The sequence below is a fragment of the Cyanistes caeruleus genome, chromosome Z (genome assembly GCF_971803275.1).
Source record: "Cyanistes caeruleus chromosome Z, bCyaCae1.hap1.1, whole genome shotgun sequence".
Taxonomy (NCBI): domain Eukaryota; kingdom Metazoa; phylum Chordata; class Aves; order Passeriformes; family Paridae; genus Cyanistes; species Cyanistes caeruleus.
Window position 1 is genome coordinate 904,729 of NC_141732.1, and position 17,927 is coordinate 922,655.

Genomic DNA, 17,927 nt, shown 5'->3' on the forward strand with positions numbered 1-17,927 from the left:
CCTTCACCTCAGCCTGCAGCCATTCCCCCCTGCTCTGCCACCTCATACTCTGCTACAAAGTCTCTCTCCAGCTCTTTTTCTTTTTCTGAGGTACTGGAGGGTGCTCTGAGGTCTCTCTGCAGCCTTCACCTCTCCAGGCTGAGCGGCTCCAATGAAGGGGGTGCTGGTTGTGTAACAGGGTACCATGGAAGAGATGTTCCCTCCGCTCCAGCTCCAGGACTCCCAATGTCACCTCATGGCCTGGCACCAGCCACTGCTGGGTTTGGTGTGTCCATTGTCACTGAAATGTCTCAAATCTGACTCATATTTTCATTTTTATGTCTCTGTTGGAGCCTTGCCCTCTCATGTTGTCACCAACCTGACAGCCCAGCAGATGTGTCCAGGGCACGTTCCCATTCCAGAGGCATTGGAACCACTGGCACTTCCAGCATGGATGTTTTGGTCCCCACCTCTGTGGCCACAGCCCTGATCACATATTCTCACAGCAGTCAACAGCTGGAGAGCTCACAGATAACTCCTCTTACCTTCTCCTCACATGCCTGGTAAGGACATTGGTGCTCTTGCACGCTGTGAAAGTACAAGCACTGCTGAGGAAGAGCAGAGCAATCGCTTCTGAGCTGACAGGAGGGTCAAAGTTTCAGCACTGCCACGGATACAGTGCTATTGCTACTGAAGGCTGAGCCCGTTTGGGGATGCTCAGTGCCTGGGCTTGTCAGCTGTTGGTGAGGCAGATGTGTTACTGCAATGTAGCAGAGTATAAACTGTAAATGGTTTTCAGGAAAGAATGCAAGGCTTGTATTTGACTGCTGTGCTGTTGTGCTGTGTACTTTCAATGCAGCAGCAAGACTGTTTTCTGTAGCCCTTCCTTACAACCTTTCCTCTTGGTAGTTACTGTTCCAGAGAGGGCTTCCCATGTTTCTCAGAAACATATATCCATGAGCTTATATCGTGAATGCTTGTTCATTTAAACATTGTTAAAGATCCAGCTTTAGCCTACAACAGCCAGGAAAATCTGAATTTTAACCAAGACAGAGTTTCTCAGTGCAGGAGGGGTTCTCTTCCCACACAGTCTGTTCCTGTCACTGCTATAGCACTATCTCTGTTTCTGTGCACATACTCTTTTTATCAAGCAACACCATGGCTGTACCATCTCACTTGTTACATTTCAGAAGAGTCTGGCTCTGAAAACCAGCACGTTGTTCTATTCCCTACTTGTAGTTTCATTCTGTTGCTTAAGGAAAAAAAAAAAAAAAAAAGTATTACTGGTATCTCTCTCCTTCTCTGGTATCTATCTCCTTCTACTTCTCTCTTCTCTCTCTTCCCCTTCTGTGAGGGGAAAAACCAGACTGTCACAGCAGTGAGACACCTTGGCCTTGCTTCCTGAAGAGGGTCTTTAAAAGGTTTGCACCCAGTGTTTTCTTCTTCCTCACCTGCTCAATCCAGATGACAAAAACTCAGATGATCAGTTTCTCACACTGTGGATCCTAGAAGTCTGTAAACAGAACTGAACATTTCCCTATTAAAAAAAACCCCTTACTTACATTTTGCCTGCCTAGGCCAATAATTTGTAAATTTGTTTTCAGGTTTACCATCTCACACTCAGGCATTCTGTAAGATAATGCTGTTTGCTGTTCCATGGGTACTGCACCTCTGTTAAACACAGTCCTGGTGATCAGGTGCCTGGCCTGTTACAGATCTCTTGTTTGCTGCGAGATGAGGAGCTATAAAGCTGCTGGGATCAAATCTACAGAGGGCAAATTTACTTTGCTGGGGGGCCAAGTAAAATCAAAATCTGCTCACCTGAAAAACCTGCAGTGTTGGAGGGGAGCACGTACTTGGGGTCAGGGCAAAGAGAAGCACCTGGAGCAAGGGAAAGCTGTGGTTTCAGAATCACACCTCTGGTCTGCAGGTAGCTCCTGGCCTTGGGGAAGGATGTCACTCAGGGGTGTCCTTTGGGGAACAGGGGTACACAGAAGCAGTGCCCAGGGAACTCACACTCCAGAATGAGCTTTCCCAAATGGCTCTTCGCTTTCACAAGCTGCATTTCCTCTGCCCTCCAGCTACAGGAGACAGAAGCTAAAGGAGCATAATGGACTGCAAATGAACCCCTGAAGCTGACTCCTGTAGTTTCTCACTCTATCTCCACTGGACTAAAGCAGTGTTTTACAGGTAATACCTGCCAAGGTGGTACTGTTCTGCTCTCACTGCTGAAAAAGAGAAATTGAGCTGCTGGCCCCAGTTCAGAGAGGACACCTGTGCTTTCCAGTGCTTTCCCAGTGGAAAAGTACTTTGTGTGGCACAGCTACAGCAGCAGTGTGGCACCACCTCAGCTGGTCCTAAGGCAGCCTTTGTGAAGTGCCTTTGTGCATCTTTTCCACTTAATAAACAACGAGCTCAGTCTTAGATATGTGTCCCCCTGAGAATCAGGCCTTTCGATTTTGTTTTTGACAAGTTCCAGCCACTTTCCCAGGAAGGTAACTATAAACACAGGTGTTTATACATTCCATTAAACATTTGCCTTTTGATGGACATCTCTCACAGCCAGTGCAGTCGGGAAGGTGTTAACCTGACTATCCAATCCCTGGTCATGGTCAGAAACCTACAAATACTGAAAGAACAAATAAACAAAAATTCTTCTTTCGCCACACCTCGAGCTGCGTCCGTGTGAACCATTTCGTGTCCGACAGTAACAGATACGAATAAATCTTCAGTGAAATAAAGCCATTAGAGCTAGCAAGAAGAGTTCCAAAATGCATCATTTTGGGAACGTTTTAAATACAGATGTCAGCTCCTGCGGTAAATCAACTGCAGTACAGAGCTGTGCATTTCTGTGGGCAGCATACTTTTATGTTCTACAAACAAATGTATTACTGCCTGAAGTTATCAATGTTTTATGTATGCTTCTCTCATAACCCTAGTTATTTATGGAAAAAAGGTGTTTGGTTGTGGGGTTTCTTTGGGACACAGCTTGTGAAAATACAACTACTTCTTGTAAAATGAAACTTTATTCTAAAATGTATCCAAAATTGCAAGACACAAGCACCATTAAACAGATAAATAGACATATATTTATGTACAGAGAGCATCAAAACACAAAACAATTGTTAATATAATTCTTATACCATTTTAATGAGTATCCATCAATAAAACTTTACAATTTAAAGGAGACTTTTCAGTTGCAAAACAGTTGTAAAATCATATGTATAAATTATGTTTACTACAATTCCAATAACAGAGGCAAAGTAAAATACAAAAATAATAATCAATCAATACTGCAAATTCAAATACAAACCCCAAAAGTAATGCTGCACAGGTACGTATGTACACTGGATGAATTCATGCAGCCAGGCAGTGCAACAAATTAACTGCTGAGTTTAACTTATCACAAAATGGAACCACCATGTCGGCAAACAGAAGAAAATATACTTTTGTAATAAATCATAGTGCATTTTGAAGTTAGACTTTATAAAATGATTGTTGAGTGATATACTTCTAATATTCCCCATGTGATCTGAGATCCCCCCAACTCCTTTTTTTCACAAAATAAAATACAAATGACAAAAGCTAAAAACCCCACTGTAGAACAGAGTCTGATGTACTGGTACCATCTTGAACGCATTTGTTTTTAATTCTCGGTATCAGACTTGTTTGCAAGTGTCCATGTCCACAGGGACATGTGTTTTTCCTTGCTACCAGAAGTAAATCTTTCACGCTCCAATGCTATCTCCATAAACTGCATCTCACACGATGCTTAGACTGCACTGGTTTGAAGAGACACAGCTGAGCCTTGAAAAAAGAACCCTTAAATCCCTATGAAGCACAGAGAGAGTAAATGGAGGATAGAGAGACCTCATTATTCCTGAAGCTCCTATCCCTAATTGCTTTAATTACATAAACAGAGATTAACATAAGAGGCTTTTATGGCTTGGGTGAAATTTCTGCTAATTTGCTGGGCAAGTGCGAAGCCCGTGTCTCTCCACAGGGCTTTGCCTTTCACAGTGCAGAGGGCTACAGACTTTTGGTTGGTGAAAGGAAGCCTCAGATAACTATATAGAAAAATACCTCTGCAGTGAAAATGCGGTAAAGAAACAAAAAATCAAAACAGGACCTCTGGAAAAGTGTGACTTCTTGCGTAACAAAAACATGGCTGTCACCTTTCAGGTCTGTGTTGGTTGGTATAGCATGAACACGTAGCTAAAACTGGTTAAGTGTCAAAATTATATGATACAATTACACAGTCTGACACTTTTTTTTCTTAAAATCTTAAGTGATAAGCACGCTCAGTGTTTTCACTAGGAAGTTACTGCTAAAATGCTACATTTCGTTGCTGAAAAGACATTTATAGCAGCCTGTAAACTACTGAAGAGTTGCTCCCTGCATCCTTTCTTGCTCCCAAAACCTCCCCGCTTGAGCCATGGCTAACATCTAAGTTAATGGGAGTTTTGGGCAAAGAAGGGATGCGGAAAACCACCTGTATTGGGTAAATAACATAGCAATTTACACAGCAGCTCTTCAGATTTTCCAACATGCAAACACGTGTAGAGAGAAGCTAAGAGACAGCATGCACTGCAGCGTTATGTCATTGTGCTTATGTCTGCTGAGGGCACTATGGCGTTTTCACTCAGAAAAACAGAAATGTTAGCCCCAGAAGACTAAAAGAGCCAATATTAATGAAGCCATCAGCTACTGTTGTAGTAAAGAACACCCCAAAAGAGGGAGGAAGTTCGTCTGCTCGTAGCATATATATACTGAAGCTGAAGAGAATTACAAAGGCACAATACAAGCCTATATTTCTGGTAAATTATATATATTCATAAATTTCTGCTCATACCACCTCAAGATAGTGAATGGTACAATAATAACTGAAGGTACAAATGTTAATTGAAAGTGAAGCTCTACAAACAAAGGGATGCAGGAGAACAGAGCTCATTACTTGCTACATTTCTTCTCTTTCTGGGTGGTGAGCTCATCCACCTTTCCTCCACTGGCTGACAACAACATGGTGACCCAGTGAGAAAACTGGAACTCTGTCAGATGACAGACAGAATGGCTTTATGCATCTGAAAAGCCATCAGTGAGTGGCTGCCACAACAATCTTTCCCACTGCTTTACCTTTGGCTCAGAATTCACAGAGAAACCAGGAACAGCAACTGGAAATCCACACCCATTTTCATGCAGAGCTGAGGCTGAGATAATCCATGAAAGTAGCATTTTGGTTAACTTCAGCACTCAAAAATATTGAACAGCAGAGCAGGAATTGTACCAGCTCATCATAAGAAACAAATCTCTATTTTTCTCTTCACAGCTATACAAGATCTGTATCATTTCCAACAATGAATGACTCACAACTTGGGAAATAAAGTGAATGGATCAATACTGCTCCTGTTAAACTCCTGGAAAGTGACACCCACTTCTGTGTGATGAAATTACAGGGCAACCGTGGAGGCCACTGCTGTCCCAGCCCAGCTCTGAGAACGTGGACGCTTGACGAAGGTGAAAGGTGCAGCTACAACATCTGAGTTTCAACCTTGAGCTGCTCCTCAGCTCACCACAACAACCGGCACAACTGCTGTCAGGATTTCGTACCGGCAGGGAATGGAGGAAGGCATCAGGGGGAACTAGAGGAGGAACCTGCTGGAAGCAGGCTCTGCTAACCCACAGGAACGCTGCCTGCAAATCTGATCTATCTGGCATGAGACAGTCCCTCATCTCCAAATCAGCACATCAAATCCCAACACGTTTGTCACAAGTTTCTCCCCAAAAAAACTATCATAAACTGCCATTACTACATGTATTCTCACAGTCCTCAACCAGGACCTCCTAGATTTATTCCTTAAAGCTCTCAGGAAAGGAATCTTTATCCACACCTGGGCAATATGAACATTAATACCTTAATTAATTTATTTGAGTTACAGGCTCACAGCTGAATTTAAAAGCTGCATGTGCTATTGCTGGTGTTGACTGATCTATGCCATGGTTTCTCCCTGTGTTGCTTCCAATGAAAATCAGTGCAAGTAACAAGGAAGCCCACGTAACTAATAAAGGTGAGGATTCCTATGCAGGGGCAATCCCTCCAGAAATGTTCCAACAAGTTGCAAGTTCAAGCTACAGCTGCTCATTAAAACTGAAGCAAAAACAAAGAAAATAGCATTACAGCGCATAAATCTCATGGTTGAGACTGAATTCAGAAAGTCATCTGTAAGTCACTTGGATTCAGGTTCAAAGGAGCTGCATTATTTTCACCCACTCCAAGCTCAAATAAATACACTTCTGCACAGAGGTGTGAGAAGCCAATTGTGCACACTTGGATTCATCCCACCTAATTCCAGCTGTTCATCACTGGTGAGGGCAAATGAAGCCATAATGCAATCTTCCAGAGGCATCTCCACTCGTGTCCCTCCTCTGATTCACACACGAGACCCAGGCTGGTAATTTTCAGCCAGCTGAAATTAGGGCAGGATGAATGAGGCCGCAGCATGGAGCGGAAACAAGTCTGATGTGGTGGCACAGTATCAGCACGACAGTGCAGTCTGTCAGCCCTGTCCGAGGCTCCCAGGGCTGGGTCAGTGACCCACGCCATCCGCGCCTTTGCAGCTCACAGGCTGGCAAGGAGCTCAGCACACTTCAAACAGTGAGGCTGGAGTTCATGACGATCCCCCAGAGCAAGACCCAGAGCCACCTGGGATGAGAGTGAGGCAGCTCCGGGGCTGCAGCCCTCCCAGACATCCCAGAGGCTGCCCTGGAGAGTTACACACAAGGTCTGGAGGGCTTTGCAGCCGCAGTGGTTACTCATCCTAACACAACATGCACACATGTCCACGTATCCATGGTGCTGGGGGAGTTCTGCATCCCCACGCCTTGGCTACGGCATGGGCCGGCTCTCTGCAGGAGCTGTCGGTAATGAGGATGAAGCACACACTGAGGAGAAATACAGCGTTCTGAAACACACATTTGTGAGATCCCCAATAGTATCAATAGTAACAATTAAGGTCAGAGGCAGTATCAAGTTTTGCATGCACTTTCTACATTAGTATTTATATAGACAAGTTTCATTCTTGCTGGTTTGCAAAATTACTGAGGTTTCCTTTACTTCCAGAGACTGGAACATTAAACATTAGTTTCATTTACGATGTTGAAAGTCATTCTTTGTCTAAAATACACCTATAAATACTTGGGATTATGGGACTGGGATTGCCCTGTTGGTCTCTGTAAAGGGCTGAAGTAACTGTAGAAATATTTTTTTCATCTTAGAAATACAGGGAATTTATCTACAAATTGGACTGTAAGCATGAGGAACACTTATTGCAAGTTCTCAAAGTCTTACATGAAAGGGCGAAGGTGCAAAGTCATTAAGACTGCCTTGATTCTAAAGATTAGCCTACTCATTTTATTAAACTATCAATAGAAACACAGAATTTAAAATAATCCAAGTAAGAATCCCCTTCAACTTTCCAAGCTTCTTCATTTTCCCATCATTGCCTTTCAGACTAGACAGGACTTGAAATTCTGACATCAGAAACCAGCAAAGAACGCACAGACATTTTCAGGTCTTTGTTGTATATCATAAAATACTGTAAAAAAGAATGCAGAGTCCCAGAATTCAGGTTATTTTTCTCTCTAGGTAACCAGACAGAGAGTTCAAATCTCCTTAAAACACCACCTCAGGTAAAGCCTGTGGTGTGTGGGGATGAGGACACAATGCAGAGGCAGCGCCGTGCCTCCCTTCGAGACAGGCTTCTGTCTTGGCACTGCTGCGGTTTGTGGGGAATAGAAAAGACACCAGCTCACACACCTGGGAAAGGCAGCAGCCTGCCCAGGTGCTGTGCCTGGGGCACCCCTCTGCCAGGGAACACTGCACAGGTGTGACACCCCTCAGGTGTGCAGGCACAAGCACCTGGGATGCCACAAAACCTGCAGCTGCCTGCTCAAATCCAACCCCAAGCTCTCAGAAAAGGGTATGAACTGGGTTGAATTCTCTTACATTACATTTAATATTCCTGTAAATGGCTTATAGATCTGCTGTTTGAAATAAATTCTGAAACCACTAAGCGTGCTTAACAGAGCTCCAACTCTATGTGGACAGCGAGTTCAGAGGACAGAACAAGGACTGTTGCAGTATAATACACATGGCTGTACAGTCAAATGCCACCTCTTGCTTCAAAACAAGCATTTACAGTAGCAAGCAGTGGTGGCAAGATTGCTTACACAAAACCTACAGGAATTTACAGGATATGCATGGATCACCGAGGTTATAACACCAGCAGCAGACAACACAGAGTATCTTGTGCAATGTGAACAGAGTTGACAGTAGTTTACCAATGCTGTAATTAATTCACATAAATATGCTAACCCACCAGCTAACAAATCTTCTTCCTCTTCCCACCAGAACCAGATGCATGTACAGCAATGCATTAAAAAAAAAAAAAATTGGTTTGTTTTTGTGGTTTCAGCCAAACATGCACAAAATAGATGCACTCCAAAGGGATACTTAATAAAAAAAATTAAAGAAAATCCCTCCAAACTGGTGTCCAAGCACACACAGCAATTCGATTCACACTTCTCAAACAGCCATGACAGAGCCCAAGTTTATTGTATGGGTGCTTTTTGTCCTGGAAAAACAGTAATATCAAAATTCACTTGATTTTTAACAGAAGACTCCAGCTTTACTCACACCACTCTTCCATGTCTCTAATTCCAGCCCTAAATCATTCCAGCCCTACTTTAAGAAATGTGTTCTCTTCCTTATCCATTAATGCAAATGCAAATCAAATCAAAACTACAACATAATCAGAAAAAATAAAAGAGACTAGAAAAATGAAAATGAAAATAGCTTACACCTGCTTTTGGATGTTATGTTTATTGAAAACAATTTAGTAACACCACTTTGCTTTCCCACTAAACCACTGGATGTGCTCCGTGCCTCTGTTACAGAGGGCTTTAGTAAATTTCTACCTCAATTAAATATATCCTGTATTTGGAATTTTATTTTCCTCCAATCTGCATGACAAGAATCAGCTTTTCTTTCAAGCTATTTTCTATCACTGTTAGGAACCACCTCGTCTGGCTTGTGAGTATGCAGGATGCTAACTTCCCTGATCTCAAACAGTGAGAGCTCTCAGGATGTTGCAGTGCCATTCCTTATCTGCTGTTATACTCAATTTCTCTCTAATGAAATAAAACTCTCTAAAGCAGAGCTTTAGTTACAGATGTCAACAACTTCCTGCATATTTGTTGGGCCAAATGCTCTTATTTTTGTGTGAAAATCTGGCATAGTACATTTAATGGGGAGGTCCAAGTGAGAGAGGGTAAAACATGAAGATTAAAACAACACAAATAAAGCCTAAAATATCCAGTTCATCCAGTTGACAATCTGACTCCTCAGGGATCAGAGCAGTTGTTCCACAACAATAATTTTTCTCACTAAAAGAAATTACTGATGATTTCAGTATCTCTGTAATAGCCCAAACTCCTAGACTGTACAGTCTGTTTCCCAGTTAATCCCAGGCCATCGAGAACGCACCGCCTTTCAAAATCCCCATGTTTTGTGCTGTTTCCCTATGAAAACTGATGCTAAAACTGCCAGAATTTTCTCTTAGCAAAATCCAGCCTCTTGTCTCAGCACTGTAAAGTCTTGAAAGGATCCCCAGAACCTAACGGCAAGAAGAGTTGTGCAAGTTCTCAAGAGAACAGCGAGGTAGCGAACGAACACCTTGTTTCTGGTGGATAACTGCCCAGCCCTGAGCCACCTGACCCTGGGAACAAGCCTGCTCGACCGCCTGGTCACTCTTCTGAGACCACAGAACCCTGAACCATCCACGAGACACACTGAAAACACTGACCAGGCAAAGTAAACCGCTATTTGTGAACTAGGCTTTGTACAACGTCACACAAATCAGGTGTCAAGCAGTACACTTTTGGAGATGTGGAAGGACCTTTCAACATGAAGTCCAGCTGGATGATTTATAGCAACTAGGCAGCAAATATCTCTTTGATGTCATCTCCCAAAACCATGTGTTTCAGCAAATATTTACAATGCTGAATTAAAATAAAGAAAAAAAAAGGTGCTTTTTTTTTTCTCTCTCCATTTCTTTTGCACACAAAACTGAAACAGTGGCTAGAAAGTGACCATTTCAAATTATAACTGAAAACTGCATTTATTAAATTTGAAAACATGTACCCAAGAAAACCTTTATACATTTTTATGGCAAGTTGTCCTATTACATGAGAGGCTTTCTTACACATTTTAAGCTTAAATGAAGAACAGCAACCAAACAGAAGTTTGGACTAAATCTGCAAAGCTGTTGGCTGTGTTGAGGGAAACTATGGCTGCACAACTGAAAACAAGATGGAAGAACAAATTCACAGAAATAGTTCATGTAATAGTGAACAAAGCTCTAATAAAGTAAGAAACAGAAGAAAGCCAAATCTGCTCTGCATCTCAGTACTGTCGATACATAAACATGCTCCTGCACTGGTAAAATCTGTAAAATAATGTCTGCTTTGGGAAGACTTAATTTGAGCTCTAGACTGTCCACGTTCAAGCATGGGTTTCAATTATTTCAGTCCTACTTTTTTAATTCCCTGAAGGATACTACCTGTGTTCTTAGATCTGTTTAAAATTAACTATGTGCAGGCTGAGTTTCAAATCAAGGTTGGCAGGATCAGAATTTTCATGTGCTGAGTAGATGATCCAGTTATTTTTTTTAGATTTGGTACTGTAATTTGTTTCCAATATGTAGAGCACTCAAAGCAGTATTTTAAACTCTCTTTTCTCATTTTTCAAGTTGAAACATCGTTTTGGTAATTTCAACAGACCCTCTGTATTTTGCTCTGTGTACTCAGTTTTGACATCTGCCAAATAGTGTTACACCACAGGTAAGTTATATATTTGACCCAGACTAGGGTGAAGTCCTATCCAAAAATGACCTTATGGAAGTGGTTTCATCAAAGTTTCAGCAGAACTGGCACGAGCAGCAATTTACAGAACTGTGCCAGTAATTTCTGAGAAGTAGAGAGAGCTGCATACAGCAAAATTTAAACCTAACTAATTTATTTCTGAACTTTTGCAGTTGTTTTGAATCACTAAATCATGAACTGGATCCTCAACAGTATTGAAATAGTTTTAGGGGTTTATTTGAAAGATGTGCTCTGTTAGGATTCCCATCCTTAAGTAAGCCTGAGCAAACCCAAGTGTGTCTATAACAGCACCCACAGTTACATCACCACTTATACTGAATTAAATAAAAATACATTTACCTGTACTTTTTACATCATTAAGGTATATTTTACATTCTTGAAATGCAAATGTGTAGAGTCGAATACTGAAGAATCCAGTCCATGCTTAGCCATGACAACAACAACAATGGATCAGAGCTGACTAGGAACAGGGGAAAACACTTAATAATTAACTGATACAGAAATAGAAACCTGTGCAAAATGTATCAGCTGAAAAGTCATTTTGAATAAAGTGATGGACACTAAATATTGTAACATCTGGTCCCTCATTAAATTTGATTCCAAATCATTTGCACATGCAGTATTGCATTTTCTAGCCACAGAACAGAGGAAAATTCAGTTGGTTTTAGGTAGTTCAAGAAGCTGTCCTTTGATGCATCCTTAAAGAAGCAAGCTTCTGTTCACTTCTTCCCAGGTGTAATTATTTAAAATAAATGATTAGCCGATATATTTCTCACTGAGCACTCCTGTTGGAAAGGAAAGGAACAGCTGGATGTCCCAGGACAGGGAACATTTAATCCTACATTATGAGGAACGAGCTGAACGCCTGGAAGTTGTTACTGCCTCTGAACACGTGACATGTTGGACAGCCAGGGCTCTGCAAACAGAGGGCTTCCAAAAAAAAAAATCTGAATTTTGGGGGGGTAGGAGGTGCAACTGCAGTTATTCCTCATTCTCAGGTAGCTAAGAATTTAATCCCTCCATGCAAATATCCAGGTATTTTGTTAATGCATGCCTGGCCACATGCTTTACCTGCAATTCAGACAGCTTCCTCCTCACCTCAAACCCTGTTCTTACACATGGCAGTAACATCTGGGTGACGTGGATATTTCTGGATCTGCACGCTCCCTTCCATAGGTTAAAGCAGCAGGTAAGACCCTGGTTCCACTGTGAAGTTCACAAGTGAATCCAGTTTCAGCTGATTTCTACAAAGCTGGAATATTTGCAGGAGTTCTCACAGCATAAGAGATCCCTTACTCTCCATTTCTGCTGCTCTAAGATTTAATCACTTCTGCTTTAAAAAGGCTTACTTCAGCTCTGCCTGAAAGACCCAGAATCACCTTCCATTTATTTCTATACTAAAGAGCAAGATCTAACTAAAAACCCAGTGTGAGGAGGTCTACCCTGCACCACTGAAAACAGAATTCCTACCAGAGCTGGACAAGTTCTGCCATTATCAACATTGCTGTTGTGTAACTGCAGAACCAAACAGCAGTTACATTGCTCCTGGTATCTGGAGCATAAAAAATGTAAGTGGGAGCGAAAACTGAGTGCTTGGAAACAGTTTCTTCCCATATTGATACTCCAGATACCATGGAAATCCTAAAAGGATTTGTAAGGAAACGAAAGGAAAATCAACAAGCAAAAAGCCCCATACCTATAAAGAAAAAAATAATCCAAAGGTGTAATTTTGAAGTTGAGTAATTAGCACATAAGATTGTTTTCTAGTGGTTCAGCTGCAGAACCTGGCCTCTCCAGGAGCGTGACTGAGGCTGGGTAAAGCCTTGGACAAAGCAAGAGCGACATCAGCTGCTGCCTGCGGGGCTACGTGGGTATGAGAAATGCAGGGCACAGTGACTAAAGTATGTGCTGAAGGGACATCATGCTCCTGTATAAAATAGAGGATAATGTGTTTCAATAATGATAGCCAGTCTGTGTCAGCACTTCCATACACAGGTTTAATGGCCAGACTTCCACCCTTCCCAGGTGCCCAGCAGCTCACCTGGGAATGGGCTTTGGCACTTGATGTTCCCATCGACCTCAGTCCATCAGCAGCGACATCATCCGACCGAAACTCGGCCAGACAGAGCTCTTGGGTCCCTGGGAGGCTACCACAGATAACACAGGTGGCAAACACAGGCTGCGAGGACTCCTGCACTCTGGGTGTGATGGGGACACACCAGTGGTGTTAGTGACAACAGCAAAGGGTCTGAGGAAATTACACCTCATTTTGTGTTTGTGACTCAAGCCAATAGCAGGGTCTTCCAGCATCTTTGGAGACAGCAACAAAGTGTTTTCCAAAGAGAAGCAAATGAATGTGACCTTCATAATCAATAAGAACACAGTCTACAAAAACATATAATGACTGTCTAGGTCATGTTTACATCTAATCATGTAGTTCTTACTAAAAAGTAATGCTACCAAAATCCTTGATACTTCAACATAATTTTAATCCTCTGAGACTTTCACCTTTAAGTAGCTCTAAGGGGAAAGTGTTAAATGCTTTTATTTTCATATACTATACAGATATAATATATGGAAATAAAAATGAGTTAGGAGATTGTAGTATTCCTTACACATCCTGTTACATTCAGCTACCATCACAAGCCCATCATGTATGTTCCTTGATCACAAGTTCATGAAAGAAAATCCACTTGCATATGGACGTACCACATCCCAGAACTGCTCCTCCTCTGCAAGTGGCTCTTCTGGATTTAAGTTCAAAGAGAGGAATTTGCTGTTTGTGGCACAAACATCTGCTGAGCCACCGTGCCTGCGTTGCTGATCATCAGCCTTTCTATCACTAAAAACTGAAAGCTTTTGTTTTCTTGGGGGAGGAGTTCAAAATCATCAGGAACTAAGTAACTGTACCATAATCTTGGTTTCAGAGCTCTGCCTGAAGAGAAATGGGAATGTTCCAGAGGCGTTTCCTTTAGGCCTTTTTCTGCATTCTGTCCCCAGCTTTCATACCTGTCTGCCCTCCTTATAAACGGGCCCAGACCTTTGTTCCTTTTCTGTTCATGGCAAAAGATAACACCCTCACAACAAGGCTAGTAGTCATAAAAAGTTTACTGTGGCATTTTGGCTGCAAAAAAAAAAGAAAAAAGAAAAAAATACGAAAAACAAAGGCTGCTGACTGTAAAGTTCTGTGGGAATTAAAGCTGGCAGATATGGCAGAAAGCACACACCCAAGCAGCAGGGTGACCCGATTTTCTAAATGAGCCTGGGAAATTCTGTTTATAATTAGGAACACGGATTGCTCATATTTGTTTGAGAATCACTGAAAATGGGAAACATAATTGTAAGTTGTTGGAAAATGTTTTGGTGATAAGGACTCTACTGTATTTCCACTAACTACCACCCCTACAGAAGACCATGCTAAATAGAAAACTCAATTCCAAGGGCAGGAGAAGCCCTGACACTTTATTGCTAGATTCTATAGCAATTGGAGCTCACTTACAGTAACCTTATAGTACTCTATATAAACTGAGAAGCTTGTATCAAATTCAGGCTTCCATTTAAAATAGATATTGCAGATATTAGGCTTCAATTAAAGAAGAAAAATAACCTTCAGTGCTTTTTTTTTTTTTTTTTCTCTTAAAGGCAAAGTATCAAAAAAAATCCCCAAACTAGGTGGAAGTTATTAAATTTCTCCAAAAAAATTAAGATGAGCTTTCTTCTATTTCTTGAGACAGTACAATTTGTGATTCACAGGGTAGCTGGTATCAAACACAAGGTAATGAAAGCTCGTATAAGCAATTTTATTCCTATCCATAATTGCAGACACTAACAAAATCAAAAGAATTTATCTTTTGAGTTCAACTTAAAAAATAACTTATAAAGCAGTGATATATGCAACATAAAACAGTTCAGGATGGGAGAGGGAAAGCAAATTTTAATAATTAAAATGTAAACGTGAGAAAAAAAAAAAAAAAAAGAAGAAATGGAATAAAAGTCCCTACTTCTGATTTCTACATAAGATGTCATGTGATCCTATTTTACAGTGTCCTGGGGTCTGTGTGTGTGTGTGTGTGTTTGGTGTGCCACACACACACACCCCACGCCGACCCACACATGTACACACACAGACAGGCGCTGGCAGCTCCACCTCGGGCACTTCTCTCATGCCACTCCTTGCAGTTGTCTCAAGCATGTTTGGGACCCACATTCTTGACAAAACGGGGGAGATGGTAGGAAAAAAAAAAAAAAATTAAAAATAAACGGGTGGGTCTGATTGTGTCTGAGATCCTTTAGTTAAACTGTACACTGGGACGAATAGTTTTCTTCTGCAGTAGCTCTCTGGAGAGGGCCAACTCACTGTGGTCATCACGGCGACACTTGTGAACAGCTCACACACTCATTGTCATGCTAGGGGAGTACTGGAAAAGAGGAATCCACATTTTAACAAACATTTCTCCCCCCTCCCCCCATCCCCAGGTGGCTACATCCACACCTGGACTGCAGCAATGGCTTCAGAGCTGCTTGAGCTCCCTCCTGAATTTGTGCTGCAGCCCCTGTTGGGGCTGTAGCTCAGTTTGTGTCCCCAGAACTCCTGCTGTGCTTCTCTCATGCAAGAATTCAGCCAGTGCTGGCAAAGGCAGCTCCCCTGAGGGCTGTTTTGGTGTTACCTGGGTGCTGTGATGAACCAATACCTCACTGAGGCTTTCCACACCCCTTCCCGCCCAGTGCTGGCTCCTGGGGAATCTACCTGGGCAGGTGCCTAGTCCGAAGCAGACTGGCTGCATTCACGGGGAGCTGAACCACACAAGACTTTGGGGAGTTTTTGATTACTTTACGGGAAGAAAGGAACAAAGACATGTATGACTCTGATTAAATTAGGTCTGTATTATTTTGTGTTAGCAGCTTTAGGGGGCAAGCTGAATCATCGACCCCTGGTCACTCTCCTTTGTGTGAATCAAAAATCCAATCCCCACATCACACTGGTGATGTCACACCGTGACACAAACTCAACTGCAGCCCTCACCCAAGCTACAGCTGCCCTCAGGAGAGCAGTGCTTCATTAAAGTAATCAATGGGACACCACAGTGCCTACAAGAAATGCACACCTATACACATAATTTGCTTCTAAATTTCAATTTCTAAATTGAAAACTGTGGACTGCAAAAAACACTTACTTTGGTCTAACATCCTCTAGGTAGAGGAAAACGTTCAAATGCCAGAAGATCAGCATTTTGAAAATTGACAGAAGAAAAAGGAAAGATAAATTTGCCTGTGCAAAGTCACATGTGCCCTAAATGCTCTGCCAAGTTTTGAGCTCCAAGCTGGCATTTCCAAGTGTCCAAGCATTTAGAAAGAGGATTTTAGATGGGTCTTCCCCAAAATTACACAGGTCCAACTACCAGCTCTGAGGCCTAAAGCAGAGCACTTGCTCAAGTCACATCTGAGCCAAGGTATCTGGGGAATCACTTTGGCAAAAGAATCAAAGCATGGTCTCAGGGGGTTTAGGATTTTTAACTTGTTATTAAGCCCTGCATTTCTATCTACCTCTAACCAAAGTCCCTTTGAACAGCCAATCTCCCTGAGAAAGGAGTCCATGATAACACCTGTTCTGAGCAGCCAAGTGGCAAAACATGGACCAGAAAGCAAAGCAATTCCTCAGGATGAGAGAGCAGCCCATGTTACAGAGACAGCAGTCCCAGGGAGCAGGCAGGGACACCCCTGGCATGTGTCACTTCTGCCTTGCTGGCACACATCTCAACAAAGAAATCTGAGTGCCTGGCTCTCCCAGGCAGCACACCAGCACCCAGAACCCAGGGAGTGTCTGAGAGCACTGATTTTCTCCAGAGTACCACGGTGTCTCTTGCTCCCTGTTTCGGTGACCCTGCCTGCCCTCAGCCCAGCAGAGTGCCAGACTGGGAGCCAAGGGCTGCCAGGAACAGGGACCACATTTCATGGAGGCTCTGTGCTTGCTGCCATCTTGGCAGATAATAAACATTGCTCTTTTTAGGCTGTGTATGACAGTTTTCTTCAACACTCCACACAACCTGAATGTGTGCCCACCAACAGCTAACTGGCAGAAACTCTTCCTTTTCACTAACTAAAAAAGCTCCCAAAACCCCTCAAAATATGATTCCCAGGGAATTTTCCATGGGAATGGAAATTTCCAATTTTCAGCTATGCCGTGATCTAACAGAAGCTATAGGTCATCAGTGGCACAGGTAATGAGCTTACACTCCTATTTAGGGACTCAGATGTGGATTTAGAAACCCAGCTTCAGGCACATTATGACAATACCACAGTCTTGTTCTGTAAAATGTTTACACGTTTTGCTGCTTTGAGCATTCCATATTTTAAAAAAAATAAGCTTATTTTATTTTGCCCCAGAATGAACACTAGTGGGAACCTCTGCCTTTTGCGGATGTAACAGCACATTGCATCTTTATAACATGGAATCTACTGGTGCTCTCATCACATACCTCAGTGTAAACCCTGCTTTTTATTGACCTCGTGGCCCAGAGCTTCTGCACTAAATCTATGCCTCCCACCTGTTCCAGCTCTCTTTTGCACAGCATTTTTTATTCAAATCAATACTGTGCTTCCAGAAACGATTAAAAAACATGCAAGACACAGTGCTGCACTACAACCACACTACAGAACTTGTACATTTTCTTATTCTAAACAAAAGGCCAGAGATACAGGTTCACCTTTGCCATCCAACAACCCCCAGGTAATCAAATACTTACACTCTCACTCTGGAAAGGGTTTAGGAAGTTTCCACCCATCTCACTGTCATCCCTGGGAGTGCCAGGCTGGTTGCTCATGCTCATATTACTGGGAGAGTTCTGTTAAATAAGATTGCAACATAGAGATTCAGTGCTGAAGGTTTTGGTTCATTTCCCAGCCTCACCAGGTGTGCCCAGGGCATGCTCCACACTTGGTGCACTCAGGTGCACAGTGCAGTGCACTGGGCCTCTCAAGGATGAAAAGTCAGCCCCAGCAGGGTTCTGCAT

General features: G+C 42.5%; 1 protein-coding gene across 7 annotated transcripts in view; it reads right to left on the minus strand.

Moving 5' to 3' along the window:
- Positions 1-10,128: 10,128 nt before the first annotated feature.
- The window catches only part of SSBP2 (single stranded DNA binding protein 2), a 128,052-nt gene continuing 120,253 nt past the window's right edge, over positions 10,129-17,927 (minus strand). For 6 of the 7 annotated variants that reach the window (XM_086868045.1, XM_086868047.1, XM_086868046.1 and 3 more), the window contains 2 exons: positions 17,661-17,759; positions 10,129-15,335 (listed from right to left, as the gene is read on the minus strand). In XM_086868045.1, the coding sequence (XP_086724171.1) occupies positions 15,306-15,335; positions 17,661-17,759 (129 nt within the window). In that variant the 3' untranslated portion in view covers positions 10,129-15,305. The remainder of the gene's footprint in view (positions 15,336-17,660; positions 17,760-17,927) is intronic. The other variant, XR_015280519.1, reaches the window with a different exon arrangement.